The sequence below is a fragment of the Geotrypetes seraphini genome, chromosome 9 (assembly GCF_902459505.1).
Source record: "Geotrypetes seraphini chromosome 9, aGeoSer1.1, whole genome shotgun sequence".
NCBI classification, from domain to species: Eukaryota; Metazoa; Chordata; class Amphibia; order Gymnophiona; family Dermophiidae; genus Geotrypetes; species Geotrypetes seraphini.
Genome location: NC_047092.1, coordinates 27,609,080 through 27,625,099, shown reverse-complemented (window position 1 = coordinate 27,625,099; position 16,020 = coordinate 27,609,080). Strand labels below are relative to the sequence as shown.

Here is a 16,020-nt window from a genome sequence, read left to right as displayed (position 1 = left end):
ATTATCATTAGTGGCCAAATAACTCTGAATATTGAGTACAATATCCTCACACACCTCATTGGACTTCAACAGATTCATTTAACCTCCAAAGTCCTGAGTCCTTAAGGCTCCCCAGACCAGAATATTTAACCCATACAGGGGCATGGTTTGATATATGAATGGGATCAATGTCAGAATCTACGACCTGCCTCCAAAGATTACAATGGGACCATATAGCATCAATTGTGATAGGCCAGAGCACATTACAGGGGTTCAAGGAAGGTTTGGATAGGTTCCTAAAGGATAAGGAGATTGAGGGGTACAGATAGAAGTAGAAGTATTTTATAGAAATGGTCAGGAACCACTTCACAGGTCATAGACCTGATGGGCCGCCGCGGGAGCGGACCGCTGGGCGCGATGGACCTCTGGTCTGACCCAGTGGAGGCAGCTTCTTATGTTCTTAAATCTCCACACAACCAATATACTGATGCAAGGGTAATGAGGAACCAATGACTCCCACACTCCCCCACCTCATATACGGTCACCAAGTATATACCACACTGAAATTTAGATCTTGCAGTAAGACCAAAGTAACATAGCTCTCAATCAGAGAAACACCATTGCATCAAAGTCAATTCATAGTCTTAAAAGCTTTCTTGCGGCCTCCCACAGCCAACTGCATGCTGAGTCTCTGGACAGTTCTGTATGATTCAGAGACTGCTGAGGTGAGGTTAGTAAATTATTGCTGCCTAGTTCTTCAAGCATGACCCAGGCTTCCTCAGCAGTTTTGACCTTACATGGTTTCCCATTTACTGTGAGCCAAAAACAAAAGCGATACTTGCATCCACTATTTCTCAGAAATTGAATAATCTCCCAAAATGAGTCTCTCTTGAGCAAGGTTTAACCAAACAAGGTCTTGGCAGCTTGTCTATATCACCAGCACCTCCTTAGACACTGTTGCAATTCTTCCTTCCACCTTCTCCACACATATACATATGCCCCCCAGTTCCATTTTCAAATCAGCATATGCCGATTAACAATCCTGGCGAATTCCTGGGATGTCCTGCTTCAGGTCCATAAATCACAGCATGAATGCTCCTTTAGTGACATCTTGAGTTCCTCCACATTAGAAGCAAGCTAGTCTGGCAACATTTTTTTCTGTTCGACAGCACATGATCCCGGCTCAGTCCTCGCACGATCTCCTACCTCTGCTGTATACTCAAATTTCTCCAACTTCTTGTAGATCGTCATTCTAAGATAGTCAAGCACTAATTGTTTGGGGAAACAATTTTAGCTTGCAATACTGAAAATTCTTGAAGGCAAACCAGCCTTAAGCAGCCATCTCCATCCTTGACGTCACTTCTTCCTATGTCCAGGATGGTATTTTTGAATAACAAGACTTGGACTTTTCATAAGGCTTGGTTTTACATATATCATATGATTTTAAGTTATTTTAATTTACAATAAAATTACATTTGTTCCTTAGGTTGATGTATTCAGTCCCTTCCCCACTCTTTTTTTGGTTTACCTTATTTTTGAATAACATCCATGCCTGATGTAAATGTTTGACCTTTGCAGCTGCTCCTCTAAATTTCTTTTTCTTTTCTTTTTCAATTCTCATGTGATTATAGTCTCCTTTTTTATTTTTTTTAAGTTAAATGCTAATGTATTGAATTTCCTGTATATACTTACTTTATGATCACTGTTATCAAGTGGCCCTAGCACTATTGCCACCTGCACTAAATCATGCATTCCACTAAAGACTAGATCTAGAATTGTTTTGCATCTTGTCAGTTCGTAAACCAGTTGCTCCATAAAGCATTCCTTGATTTCATCAAATAATTTTTATATCCCTTACATTCTCTGGTGTAACATTTACCGAGTCAATATTGGGGTAATAGAAAAAGAGATTGGTTCTTACCTTGATAATATCTTTTCCAGTAGATAGGAATGATATGCTGAACCTTTAACTTCATCCTATGCTCTCTCATTGCAGAGTTTCCTTTCAAATTAGAGACTCGACTAATGCACATTTATATTACATAGGTATTTAAACGTCTCTATCATATCTCCCCTCTCCCACCTTTCCTCCAAAGTATACAGTTTGAGATCTTTAAGTCTGTCCCCATACACCTTATCACGAAGACCACACACCATTTTAGTAGCCTTTCTCTGGACCAATTCCATCCTTTTTATATCGTGTCAGCTATTTTTTTATCCCATTTGTATCTTTGCTTTCCTGACTACACGACCAGCCTCTCTTAACTTTTCCAGATATTTTTGTCCGTCTCCTTTTTCTGCGATCTTTTGTAGTTTATGAAAGCTAACCTCTTATTCCTTACCTTCTCAGCTACTACTTTTGAGAACCAAAGCAGCCTTCTTTTTCTCTTACTTTTACTTGCCTAACAAAAAAGGTTTGTCGCCCTTCCAATCACTCCTTTCAGTTTTGCCCATCGCATTTCCACTCCTTCCCAGACGTATCCACCCAGACAATTCCTCGACGTAAATCCCCATCCAAACAAAGTTAGTTTTTTTTTAATTTAGAACCTTTGCTTTTGAATGAGCCCTATCTATACCCATCTTAATAGTAAATAAGACAAGAAATTTAGAATGCAGGCAAACTGAACAGAGTTCAGTCAAAAAAACAACTTCTTCACACCACAGAAAATGAAGAACTGAGGAACCGCGAGCCTACGTTGGGCAGGAAGGCACTTGCATAGTGTAGGCAGTCGCGAAGTTTCTAAAAATGAAAAGTGGCAATACACTTTTAAAACTGCCCATACTGGGGCTCCACGGATTACATCACCCACATGTGAGAATATGCTGCCTGCTTGTCCTGGGATAACAGGAACATTCCTCCCAATACAGGGATTCCCTGAACCAGAAAGCCTCCAAAGTTAAAACAGCAATAGTTAAAGAATTTAACTTATTCCCAATATTTAACTGACTCAAGTTCTTAAATAATTGATACCTTACTCCTGACAGACTAACATTAAATCAACTCTACCAAATATATTAGAATACAGTTCATAAACATAAGCCATAATATATTTTGTAGTAAGATTAGACATACATCTATGAGGCCTATGACAAGATCTAGGCATGGAACAGCAATCATATCTCATTATGACTGAGATAAGAGCGCTTGTAACAGTCACATCCTCCATGGTACAGTTTCTGAGGGAAAGGGTTGGTTTATTTACCTCCTTCTTCTACGAAACCGCGCTAGCGGTTTTTAGTGCAGAGAGCCACGCTTAATGGCCCATGCTGCTCCCGATGCTCATTGAGTTCCTATGAGCGTCGGGAGCAGCAAGGGCTATTCAGCGCGGCTCCCTACACTAGAAACCACTAGCGTGGTTTCGTAGAACAGGGGGGTTAGCTTAATGGAAAAATAATATGGAGTGACTTCACTGCAGTCCTTATATACATAAAGAAGGGATATTACAAATAACTAATCTTCTCCACTGTACACAGGAACTGAAGCAGCATGTTTTACTATAAAAATGTTTAAAAAAATATTTCTGTGAAAATTGTTAGACTCATGAAACAAGTTACCTAGCAAGACGTGACATCTGATATTTAAGAGTAGATTGGACATTTTCCTTGGTATGATTTAGGTACAACAAATTCAACATGGAGATACTAATTAAATTCTTGAGTTTCCTTCCAACCTTGTTTTTCTATGTGCATACTGTGTTAAATTAGCATATTTTAACAGATTATTTAAATTGCAGATTTTACAACTCAAAGTAAAACAGGTTACCTTTTAAAAAAATATCCATTAGCTTCAAATTGTTCTCGCAGCATGAACTTTCCTCTGTATTCAATAATAAGAGTATCAGGAGGTAAATCTTTGACAGCTTTAAGGATTTTCTTATTTTTTTGCACTGAGCTCTAGAAAGAAGAGACACAAAAAAAGGAAGTTTTAGGAAGCAGAACTGATACATAAATGAAAATATGAAGGAAGCATTATTATAGAGGGAAACAGAATTAATTACAAAAAAAATATATATATATCTTACACTGAGAGATGCAAGTTCAAATCTAGTCTAAAAATGGTGGACTTAATTTGGCTGTTCAGTTGTAATTAGTGCCTGGCACTAGTTATTGTTTTATGGTATTAGCTTGCTTAATATATTTATTTATTTATTCATTTTTATAGTCCGTCCTCCCCAGGAGCCTAGAACGGGTTATAAGGATACATACACAAAGTTTTCAGGAACAGAGACAGTCAATAACATGCTACAGGATCAAATCACAAAGCTATAGAATCAATAACTTACAATTTATAGAAAATGTGACTAAGAAAACATGCTTGGCAGAATCTAAGAAAATAAATCATAGAGTCACGAATGGGTATTAACATATCTGCAGTGAACAGTAGAAGAACTGGATAGCAGGCATAGGTGTTCTGAGGAAGGTACATTGAAGCAAGGTCTGTCAAAGTTTGAGACCAGAATTGATCCAGTCCATGAAAAGAAGCGTCTTTACTGCTTTCCGGAAGGTCAGTAGGTTATCAACTGCCCTAATGGCAGGAGGGAGTTGATTTCATAATTTAGGTATGCTATAGGAATATGATTGCTTTCAGGCTGTCTGCCGGTGGAAGCTGTTTGCTGGAGGGTTGGAAAATCTGAGTTCCTATGCCGGTTCTTTGTTCTTTTTCCTCTTGGAACCCTTGTTGATACGCGGAATATATAGATTTTGTGCCTCTTTGACTGTGTCCTTGAAAAGGGACCATTCTTGCTCTAGCGTATTTACAGTGCTTATCCTCTTCCTAATCTTCTTCCTCACCATGACTCTCATCCCTTTGTAGTTCCATTTTCGGAAGTTCAGTGCTGTGGCCATCGTTCTGGATCGATTTTTCGTTCCTGTGTCCAGGTTGAAGTGGATCATGTTGTGATCACTGTTTCCCAGCATCCCTTCTACTTCTATACCTTGTGCTGGTCCTCATAGTCCATTTAGAATTAAGTCTAGAATTGCATTCACTCTCGTATTTTCCATTACAAGTTGTTCCAGGAAGCAATTGCCTACCACATCCAGGAACTTGGTCTCTTTACTGCAGCTGGAGTTGCCTAGGTTCCAGTCTATCCCCAGATAATTGAAGTCATCCATGATAACTATGTTGCCTCCCTTGCTTAATCTCGTCCGTCATTTCTCCATCAGTCTCTTCGGACTGCCCTGGGGGTCGGCAGTGGATGCCGATCTTCGTATCCGTTCCATTTGTTCCCAGTATTTTGGCCCATAGAGACTCTACCTTATTGTTCGTTTCCGGCATGTTCTCTCTGGTAGAATCAATTTTCTCTTTTATGTATAGGGCAATACCCCACTTTTTTTCTTTTACTCTGTCCCTGCGGTAAAACTTGTATCCCGGTAGCACAGTGTCCCAGAAATTGTCCTCATTCCACCATGTTTCCGTGATGCCGATGATATCTAGGTTATCTTCAATTTATTTTATTTTATTTTTATTTATTTATTTATATTAGGTATTTATATACCACCTATCAAAGTTATTTAAGCGGTTTACAATCAGGTACCTTCCAGAGAGTCAAACTGCTCAGAGACCATAAACTCATATTCGGGTGCGAGGGAAAGGTTGCAGATTGCGCCTACTACAAAGCCAGGGAGAAGTGGACAGAGCCAGCTGAGTGGCTAAGCTCAATTCCTGAAAAGATGCAGCAGAAAGACCAGGCAGAGCTGCAAACTTGATTAACCATAAGACAGTAGGATCGTCACCAAGATCCGGAGCCCCCAAAAGATCTAAGGATCCAGCACACAAGGCTGGATCTCCCAATCCTGGTAGGGTTGCACTGTCAAACAGGGATCAGAGAGGTCAGGATCAGCATCTGGATCCCCCAAATCATGAACAGGCAGATCAACAGCTGGATCAGGCAGAGGCGAGAACATGTCCGAAGACACTACGCCATCCAAAAACACCCTGGGAAGGAAAGGCAACTGCTCAGAACACCACATATTTTTTTTTCCAACTCTGAGTACATATAAATCCTCAGGATTTTAGAGAACGCATCCAGCTCCTGGGGCATAGAGCTACCCTTAGATGACTTAAATACGCATGTCTTAGGCTGACCGAAGAACCAGCCGTGCCAAGTCCCGAAAGCAATGGAGGGTTGCTCTGCCGGGCTAGCTGAGCATCTTATCACCTGCTTCTGTAGAGGAAAAGGTAAGCAGGTTGCTACAGCACCCCCCCCCCCCCCCACACACACACACACACAGCTATGCCACGCAGCACGTGGAGCAAGGATGCTTTAAAAACGCTAATTTTGCACAATCCAGGTATGAATTCACATGAGGAGACCTTAAGGTACCAGCAGTTTTTTAGGCTAAATTTGAAGTTTTGAAGAAGCAGGGAGGAGAAGAAGAAGAAAAAAAGATTGCTAAAAGTCCAAGATGGCCACTGGTTTCAAATTTGCACCAAAAACACAATATTTCTCACGCTTCCCAAAGTACAAAAATGGCGATGTTAGGATTTTTCAAAGGGGGGGAACACAGGAGAACATGCAGAAACTCAGAAAACTTTTAAACTTTCCCCGACATCTCTCATAAACTGTCAGCTCCTTGTACTCACTGTGACCTGAGACACTGGACTTTACCTGCTCACAGCTCTTTCTCAGTAGCTGTACAAGAATTCACTGCCACAATGCTGGGAATACTCTCACAAAGCTGATCTTCGGGCTGCCGGTCACACTCCTCTGTCTGACTATGCCTCCACCCCAGCAGATCACCAGATGTACACCAGGATGGGCGGAGGTGTGGAAATGCAGCCGGCACACTGCGGAACACTGCTGAGTCCCCTAAGTGTGCCTAATAATCTGCATTCAACTTATACTTAACAGAAGGTGAGACTACTTCAGGGACAGCCCTGAGCTTCAAGGAAAACTATGCAGACTGGCTAACAGGTACCCAAAACGGATCAGCCAGTGAGCCGTCTGTGAATTCACAAGCAGGCAGAGCTTCAAATGCAAAAATCCCCGAAAAGGGGACGAAACTACATCAAATTTAAAACAATAAAATGGGGAGAACAGAACACACACAGCTGCAGACATGCTTGCAGAAGGAAAGACTGTAGAGAGCGCTAAACTGATCAGTAAACTACTACAGAGACATAGTGAAAAATCTGGAGTGGATTCCTTCTGCAGAACATGTAAATATGGGGAAATAACCCTATTTATAAAGAATGTCACACCTATTGCGCTGGAAGAATATTTCTTTTAACAAAAAAAGAAAACCTAACAAGGCACACCTTTAATTACTTGCATTTAACCTACCTCTACTGGGGGTCTGAAGATCAGATTATTGGTATTCATATCGGACTTGCTGATCACACAATTATTTTCATCACTTAATTTCAATGCTATTCTTTGGGCTTCTCTTTGAACACCCTCACTATATTGGTTGATATTTGCTTCTTCATAACGATCCATCCATGCCTTAATTTTAGTCTCCCATCCAAAATTTGAAATATCTGTAGGATCAATCTCAGGAGCTGAACCCTGCAACACAGTAAGTGATTATTATTTAACAGAAAGCAAAGTTACTTACCGTAACAGGTGTTATCCAGGGACGTCACCGACAGAGCCCCGATGCGGACGCCTCACAAGCAGACTTACTTGAAGAAACTCGAAGTTTAAAGTCGCCCGCACCACACATGCGCAAGTGCCTTCCTGCGCAGCGTAGGGCACGTCTCCTCAGTTCAGATAGCTAGCAGAGAAGCCAACCAGGGGAGGTAGGTGGGTTGTGAGAATAGCTGCCTGCTGTCCCTGGATAACACCTGTTACGGTAAGTAACTGTGCTTTATCCCAGGACAAGCAGGCAGGTATTCTCACATATGGGTGATCTCCAAGCTAACCAAAATGGGATGGTGGGAGTGTTGGCAATTTAGGAGAATAAATTTTGTAATAATGTTTGGCCAAACTGTCCATCCCGTCTGGAAAAAGAATCCAGACAAAAGTGAGAGGTGAAGGTATGAACCAAGGACCAAGTAGCAGTACTACAAATTTCCTCAATAGGTGTAGATCTGAGGAAAACTACGGAAGCTACCATAGCTCGAACCGTATGGGCTGGAACTTTACTGTGTAGGGGCAAGCCAGCCTGGGCAGAGCAGAAAGAGATACAAGCAGCCATCCCGTTGGAGATGGTATGCTTAGAAAATAGGATGTCCCAACTTGTTTGGATTAAAGGAGACAAAAGTTGAGGAGCAGTTCTGTGTGGTTTGGTGCGTTCCAAATAGAAAGCCAAAGCACGTTACAGACCAGAGTATGAAGAGCAACTTCTCCAGGATGAGAACGAGGCTTTGGAAAAAACACTGGAAGAACAATGGAGTGGTTGAGATGAAATTCCAAGACCACTTTAGGGAGGAAATTAGGATGAGTACGAAGGACCACCTCATCATGATGGAAGACAGTGAAAGGTGGATCAGCAACTAAAGCTTGGAGCTCATTGACTCGTCGAGCCGAAGTGAGGGCAATGAGAAACACCACTTTCCAAGAGAGATACTTCATTCATTAATCTGGAAACCACTGGACAAGCAGAGAGGGATTTCCCGTCAATAGGCTAATTGCACTGAGATGGACTCGGATCGATGTAGACTTGAGGCCAGAATCAGATAAGTGCAAAAGGTAATCCAAAACTGAAAATAAGGAGGAATGCTGAGGCTCCTTATGATGAGAGAAACACCATGTAGAAAAGTAAGTCCATTTCTGGTGATAGCATTGGCTAGTAGGAGGCTTCTGTGAAGCTTCCAAAACATCTCAAACAAATTGAGAAAAATTGAAGAGGAGTTATAGTGAAAGGTACCAAGCTGTCAGGTGTAGAGAATGCAGGTTGGGATGAAGCAGAGATCTGTGACTCTGTATAAACAAAGAAGGAAAAACTGGTAGAAGGAAAGGCTCCCTCCTGCTGAGTTGAAGTAGAAGGGAGAACCAAGGTTGTCTGAGCCACTGAGGAGCAATCAGAATCATGGTGGCATGGTCGGTCTTCCATTGGACCAGAATCTTTAGAATGAGAGGGAATGGAAGAAACGCAAATAGGAAGAGATTCGTCCAGTCCAGAAGAAAAGCATCTGCCTCGAGACGAAGAGGAGTGTAAATCCTGGAGCAGAACTGAGGCAGGTTGAAGTTGTGGGAAGCTGCAACGAGGTCTATCTGAGGTGTTCCCCACTGAGAAAAAATGTGATGAAGGGGCGAGGAATAGAGAGTCTAGAAATGAGGCTGCAGAAGACAACTCAAGTTGTCCGCTAAGGGATTGTCCGCCCCTTGAATGTAAACAGCTTTGAGGAAGGTGTTATGGCAGATTGCCCAATTCCAAACATTCAAAGTTTCTTGACAGAGGGCGGCAGATCCCATGCCCCCCTGTGTGTTGACATAAAACATTGCGACCTGATTGACCGTCCGAATGAGGACTACTTGGGCGTGAAGAAGATGCTGAAAAGCGTTGAGAGCTGTGAGGATCGCTCTGAGGTCCAGAAGATTGATATGACACTGACAATCTGTTTTGGTCCAGTAGCCTTGAGTACAGAGACCATCGAGATGAGCCCCCCAACCGTAAGTCAAAGAATCTGTCGTGAGAACCTTCTGATGAGGGGGCGTTTGAAAAAGCAAGCCTCTGGAGAGATTGGAAGAGAGCATCCACCAGCGGAGAGACTGCTTCAAAGAAGGAGTTACTTGAATGTGTCGAGAAAGTGGAAACCTGCATCCATTGAGATGCCAGGGTCCACTGAGGAATTCTGAGGTGAAGTCTGGCAAAAGGAGCCACGTGTACTGTGGAAGCCATGTGACCCAGGAGAACCATCATGTGTCACGCCCAGATGGAGGAGCGGGAAGACACTGAGTGAGAACGATGGAGAAGAGCTTCCAGACGTTGTTGCGGAAGGAATGCTCTGAGTGGGACAGTGTCCAGAACAGCTCCAATGAAATGTAGATTCTGAGAGGAGTGAAGATGGAATTTGGGAAAGTTGAGTTCGAATCCCAAACTTTGTAGCAACCAGATAGTCTGTTGGGTCGCTACTATAACCCCTTGAGATATTGAATCTTGGATGAGCCAGGCGTCAAGGTAGGGAAATACCTGAAGACCATGATTCCTTAGCGCTGCTGCTGCCACCACTACCAGGCACTTGGTGAACACTGTGAGAGACAAGGCCAGGCGAATGGTAGTACTCTGTATTGATAATGCAGATTCCCCACCCGAAATCTGAGGTACTGACGGGAGGCCGGATGAAAGGGAATATGAGTGTAGGCCACCGTGAGATCCAGAGAGCATAACCAGTCTTTCTGCTTGATGAGAGGATAAAGGGATGCCAGGGACAACATGCAAAATTTTTCTTTGATGAAAAATTTTTAAGCGCCCTGAAAGCCAACATGGGTCACAGATCGCCCGTATTCCTCGGAAAAAGGAAGGAACGGGAGGAAATCCCCGGTCTGCTGTTCCAGAGGAACTGGCTCGATGGCATGGAGGCGAAGCAGAGCTTGAGCTGCCTGATGGCAGGACCCAGAAGTCGGATGTAAAAGTCGGACATCGATGGTAAAAATGATGGAGACGACCTCCTATAGGGGAAGAAAAGACAGAAGAAGAACGATGGAGGTTATGCTCTGTGTGAGACAGCAAAAAGGCTGTGAAGCCTGAGGTGCAGCAGAAGGTTGAGAATTTTATTGCTTCTGAGGCTGCTGTAGTTTAGGAGCAGGGCAATTGAAAAGAGCCGGCCTCGGAGCAAAAAACGCCGCTGAAAGGTAGGAGCAGCGAGTAGTTATTGGCAGGGGCTGACTTCGGCTCAGGTCTGACAATAGATGGAAAGGATTGTTTGTAGTCAGACAATGTTGCGGTCACTGCCTCGATAGAATCATGGAAGAGGATCCGGAAGAGTAGGGGCCATGGCAATGGTACGAAGCCAGGCAAGGTGACGTATGGCTACAGAGCAAGCCGCTGCCCCAGCAGACCACTCTAAAGTATCATAGGATGACTGAAGCAGATGCAAGCGGAGTTGTGATAACAAAGCCATGACTTCCCAAAACTCAATGAAAAGTAGAATTGAGGACTCTGGAGGACATCAGAGCATATTGATAGATGCGACGTCCAAATTTGTCCATGGTTTTCCCTTCTCGTCAAGGAGGGACGGAGGTAGAGGAAGAGGAATGACCTCAAGATACTCCTTAGAGTATTTGGAAACCAGTATCGAAGTGAATATCCAAGTCAACAAGCCCTCTGACGAAGAAAGATGAGAAAGAGAGTTGATCTGCCAATGCTGTACCTCGAGAAGGACTCGAGGACGTTGAGGCAGCCTGGGTCGAAGACGATGCTTCAGCATGAAAAAGAGCATCAAAAGAGGACGGAGACTCGGACGAAGCAATCAAAGCCGCTGCAACCCCGAGGTGAGGTAGTGGAACCTCGAACGAGGAGTCGCCGTCGAAAAAAGATGTAGATCGAGGCATATATGAAGAAGAGCTCTGTCTGGAAGCATGTCTCGATGAAAACCTCGATCTTCGATGAGAACGATGCTAAGAAGCTGAACTCAAAGAATAAGGAGACTTCGCCTCGGAGAGAAAAGCAGCCGATGCCCCAAAGAATGGATGGGCTGGATGCAGGAGAACGAAGCCCCTGAGACTTAAGGGAGGAACCTCGATGCACTCCCAAAGACTCAGCTCCGTGAAAAGAGTGCGAGGATTCCAGTCAAGGCACTTGCAAAGAATCTGCTCTTTGCTATGCGTGCTTGGATGTCAGAGCAGATACTCGCAGAGACTCTGTTCCCTGCAAACAGTATGGAAACTCCGGAGGCTTGATGGAGGAACCTCGATGCACTCTCAAAGACTCTGCTCCTTGGAGTGTGAAGATTCCGTCCGAAGCACTGGCAATCTGCTCCTTGCTATACGTGCTTGGAAATCAGAGCAGACATTCGCAGAGACTCTGCTCCCTGCAAAGAGTGTGGAAGCTCCGGAGGCTTGATGGAGGAACCTCGATGCACTCTCAAAGACTCTGCTCCTTGAATAGAGTGTGAGGATTCCGTCCGAGGCACTGGCAAAGAATCTGCTCCTTGCTGTTCGTGCTTGGATGCCAGACCAGACACTCACAGAGAGACTCTGCTCCCTGCAAAGAGTGTGGTTGAGACTGAGGCAAAGGAAGCGGCTCGACCTCGCGGGAGTCTCCTAAATGCCCAGGCTGGAGAAGAGGAAGAAGCTTCGGTCCCATATTAGTAAGGAACTGAATGAATTGCTTCTCCAACGTGGTCTGGAAAGAAGCCGGCAAGGATGGATCCGCGTCTGAAACCGGACCACCTGCTTTGGCTAGAGGTTTCCTCGAGGTAGTGTGAGTGTGCTTGGCTTGGAAAGCTTAGGCACCTTAATCACTACCGGAGGAAGTGTCTGCTGAGCTATCAGACCTGAGGGAACAGGGGAAGATACAGCAGAAGTCGTCGAAGGAAGAGCCACTGCAAACGAGGAAGGTCTGGTGAGGCTCGAGGTGGAAGCTGTCGAAGCAGGAGGAGCCTCGGTAGGAATCAAGGCCAAGGTCACCTTCGAAGAGGAGGGTGCGAGGGAAGACTCCATCTGGAAGAGCTTATCCACCAAAATACGATGACGCCGAAAAACACGAAGGGAAGTGTTTGACAAGGCAGGCACGATCTCGGATGATGCTTTGACCCAAGACACTGACGACAGCGATGATGAGGGTCTGTAAGGAGATCGCGTGCAAGCACTAGGTACACTTCTGAAAACCTGTGTCAGGCCGGGGCATAGGAGTAAAAAGAGCCGCCGCAAGATCGAAGGCCTTGGGCTACGGCCGAGCGGCCTGTCCCGAAAACCGAACGGAAGAAATTTTTTTTTTTTTAAATGAAAGAATTAAAAGAAAGAAAAGAAAAAACAGCGATTCATGAGAAAAAAATCAAACAAACCGCGGTTCTAGAGAAGGCATAAGGCAAAAAACGAATGGAGAGAGTTAAAAATGGACTTCTCGGCTCTGCGGAAAAGTAAGAACTGAGGAGACGTGCCCTACGCTGGGCGGGAAGGCACTCGCGCATGCGTGGTGCGGGCGACTCAAAACTTCGAGTTTCTTCAAGCAAGTCTGCTTGTGAGGCGTCCACATCAGGACTCCGTCGGTGATGTCACCCATATGTGAGAATACCTGCCTGCTTGTCCTGGGATAAGATATATTATTCAACAGCTGAAATTATTTACTCAATGCTTTACTAACATAACAGTAAAAATCTTATTTAACAAAACCAACTGCTCATCAAGATATCAATTTCTTATGAAACTTGAGCATGTTTCCTAACTGGTAAATTCTATCATAATACTGCCATATGAGAATACCAATAATTATGCAGATTTTAAGATTCATAACCTCAGCAGGATCTGCCCAAGAGAGACAGTAACAAAAAGAGTAAAAAGATGCAAAACCAAATCATCTAACCTGCATTATTTCTTTCAATAGCAGAGATAAACCCATTCAGTTAAACAGTGATTTCAAAACACTATCAATATAGATCAGATGTCCCAGTTTTTAAACTTTTTTCAAAAATTCCAAGCAAATCACCAATTTTAAGACCAGGCCCCAATTTACCCATTTAGAAGCCTAACTTGATAACTATTCAAGAAGGCTGGACAAAGCATGAAAAGGCAGTTCTTCTGAGTTTCTGGCGAGTCAGTACCCAAACAGCAATGAATATGCTGATGAAATATCATGAGGAATTGCCATTCTCACTAACTTTTCTGATGTACAAAGTTCTTCTAGTGTCTTGATTGTTGCAAAAGTCCAGGTCTTGCCGGATCTGGACAACTGCAACAATCATGCCAGCCACGGAAGTTTAAGATAACTTATTCTAATGCCATTTGTTCCCTTTAAGAAAAAAAGGGCAGAAGGAGGTGCTTGTGGAGCACAATCAAACTAAATACAACAAAAAGTCAAACATTTCTTCAAACTTCAATCATGATCTGACATACTATCTTCAATGTTTATTCAGCCCAGCAGTACAGGATATAATGGAAAGCAAATGTAGCAATTACATACACACAAACATAATGGAAGATTAGGTTCTTATCTTGATAATCTTCTTTCCGGTAGATGTGCCTAGGAGTGCAGATGATAGGTAGTTTACCTGTGTTCACAAACTGATTGCAGAGGGATGTCATCTACATCTTTCAACTCCACCTCCTTTCCAAGTGGGCTGTACTGCCACCTTCAGTTTGTACCAAAGCAATCGATAACCACTATAAGAAAACAGAAGGAAGGAAACGTGGAAACCTCCCCGATAATACATTTCTGCTCTGCTCTGTAACAAATAAAGTGTACACTGTTAACACTATTTGGTTGAAATAACTATGTGGACAGGCTATATACATGCTCCTTAGTTCTTAAATATTTCTCTCAATTCTTAATTCTATCTCAGAGGAGATCAAGGAAGAAATCCAACACAAAAGTGTGGTTAATAGTCAAGGCCTTGAGGAGCGTTTTGACCGCTTCCTGAAATTGGTAAGCTGATAGCCAAAAGTTTCCTTGAAAAACAAGTCACTGGCCATTTTACTGGGACAATGACATCATCAATTAATTCATTATTAAACATATGTAGTTGGTACATCTTCCAATTACAATCCATTTACAAATTACATACTTCAACAATATTCTTATTGGTTCTATTCAAGACACATGGTTTCTGGTTAATCAAACTTCATTAGTACTTTTCCTTAGCAACAATTGATGACTTAACTCACCACATGCTATTGGTTTCACTTCGGTCAGGAATAGAAGGAAATGAACAACATGCTCACCGAGGACATGCTGACCTTGTAGACATGCTCTATTCTATTTCAAACATCTAGTTTACAAAAACTTTCTTATTTGCTAGACAATACTCTTCTGTAGGCTACAATCACATGGTTACAGTCACATGATTTCCCCAAACTCTACAAGTGACAAATATGTTAGTGTGACTCAGCTTATTTTCAATGAGCAGTTATGTTATGGCTTCAGCATCTTGTTCCAGGCATTAAACCAGTCCTTCTCTAACTGATCTTGCTGGGCCAGAGGCAGGCTCCTCTCTGGAGAGGGAGCCCTCTGAAGGGGAATCTGGCGTGCCCACAGGCTGTGCATGGGTGTCTATGGGGGAAGAGGGGGTCCAACAGATAAAACGTTATATAGAAGGTCCTGGGGACCCTGCAAGGACTTAAGACCCCTGTTTTGGGCTGCCAGCTGGATGGACTATGGCCATAGACTCACAACAGAACTATGGTTATCTGGGCCAAACTCTGATAAAATGACCTTAGTAAGCCTCTTAACTTTGGCAAAGTTCTGTATAGATGATTTATAAATAAAATTGTATATCCATGGTATGGGTCCCAAAGAGACTGAGTTAAGAACTGGTTGACTGGAAAATGATAAATTGCAGTGCTAAATGGAGCTCACTATGAGGAAGAGGACAATACAAGAGGTAGGTTGCAAGGATCAGTTCTTGGCCTGGTTGTTAACATTTTTGCAAGCAATATTTATAAGGGCTGTCTGTTAAGGTTTGCCCCTTTGTGGAAGATACTAAAACTATAACAAGATAGACACCACCAACTGTGGTGATAATATCAGAAGGGACCTAGCAAAGCCTGAAGAATGGTCCACAATTTGGCAACTAAGATTTAATACAAACAAAATTAATAGTGATGCATTTACTATACCATATAGTTTCTTATATCCTGAAATTTTCAGCAAGGAATCATTGGGATACAAAAACCCAAGAAAGCAGTAACAGATTACTTTGTCCGCCTACTGTACTTATAAATTCCAGTTTATGGCTGTGGCCAATCTCTGCCATGCCCCAACAGTTTACCTATCACAAAATACTGGCTTACTACAGCCCAGCTCCCAGTTGTCTCACCTAGCAATCCCACTTACAATTCCACTTCTTCCCAGAGTTCTGTAGCAACCCCCGGCTAGGAAAGTGTTTTACCTCTGAGCTTTCTCTGCTCAGGAAAGTCTCTTCCTCAGGGACCTACCTGAATGATTCTACTTTGGAGCAGATAAACACCTCCCTGCTGAGTCCTGCCCCCTGACTCAGCA

At 43.2% G+C, this 16,020-nt stretch overlaps 1 protein-coding gene across 9 annotated transcripts in view; it reads right to left on the bottom strand.

The window, feature by feature from the left end:
• The window catches only part of KMT2E (lysine methyltransferase 2E (inactive)), a 451,336-nt gene that overhangs the window by 263,943 nt on the left and 171,373 nt on the right, over positions 1 to 16,020 (bottom strand). For all 9 annotated transcript variants that reach the window (XR_004540680.1, XM_033959237.1, XM_033959230.1 and 6 more), the window contains 2 exons: positions 7,263 to 7,487; positions 3,743 to 3,873 (listed from right to left, as the gene is read on the bottom strand). Coding sequence is in view for 8 of the 9 variants with exons in the window: in XM_033959237.1 (XP_033815128.1) it covers positions 3,743 to 3,873; positions 7,263 to 7,487 (356 nt within the window). In the remaining variant the exon portion in view is untranslated. The remainder of the gene's footprint in view (positions 1 to 3,742; positions 3,874 to 7,262; positions 7,488 to 16,020) is intronic.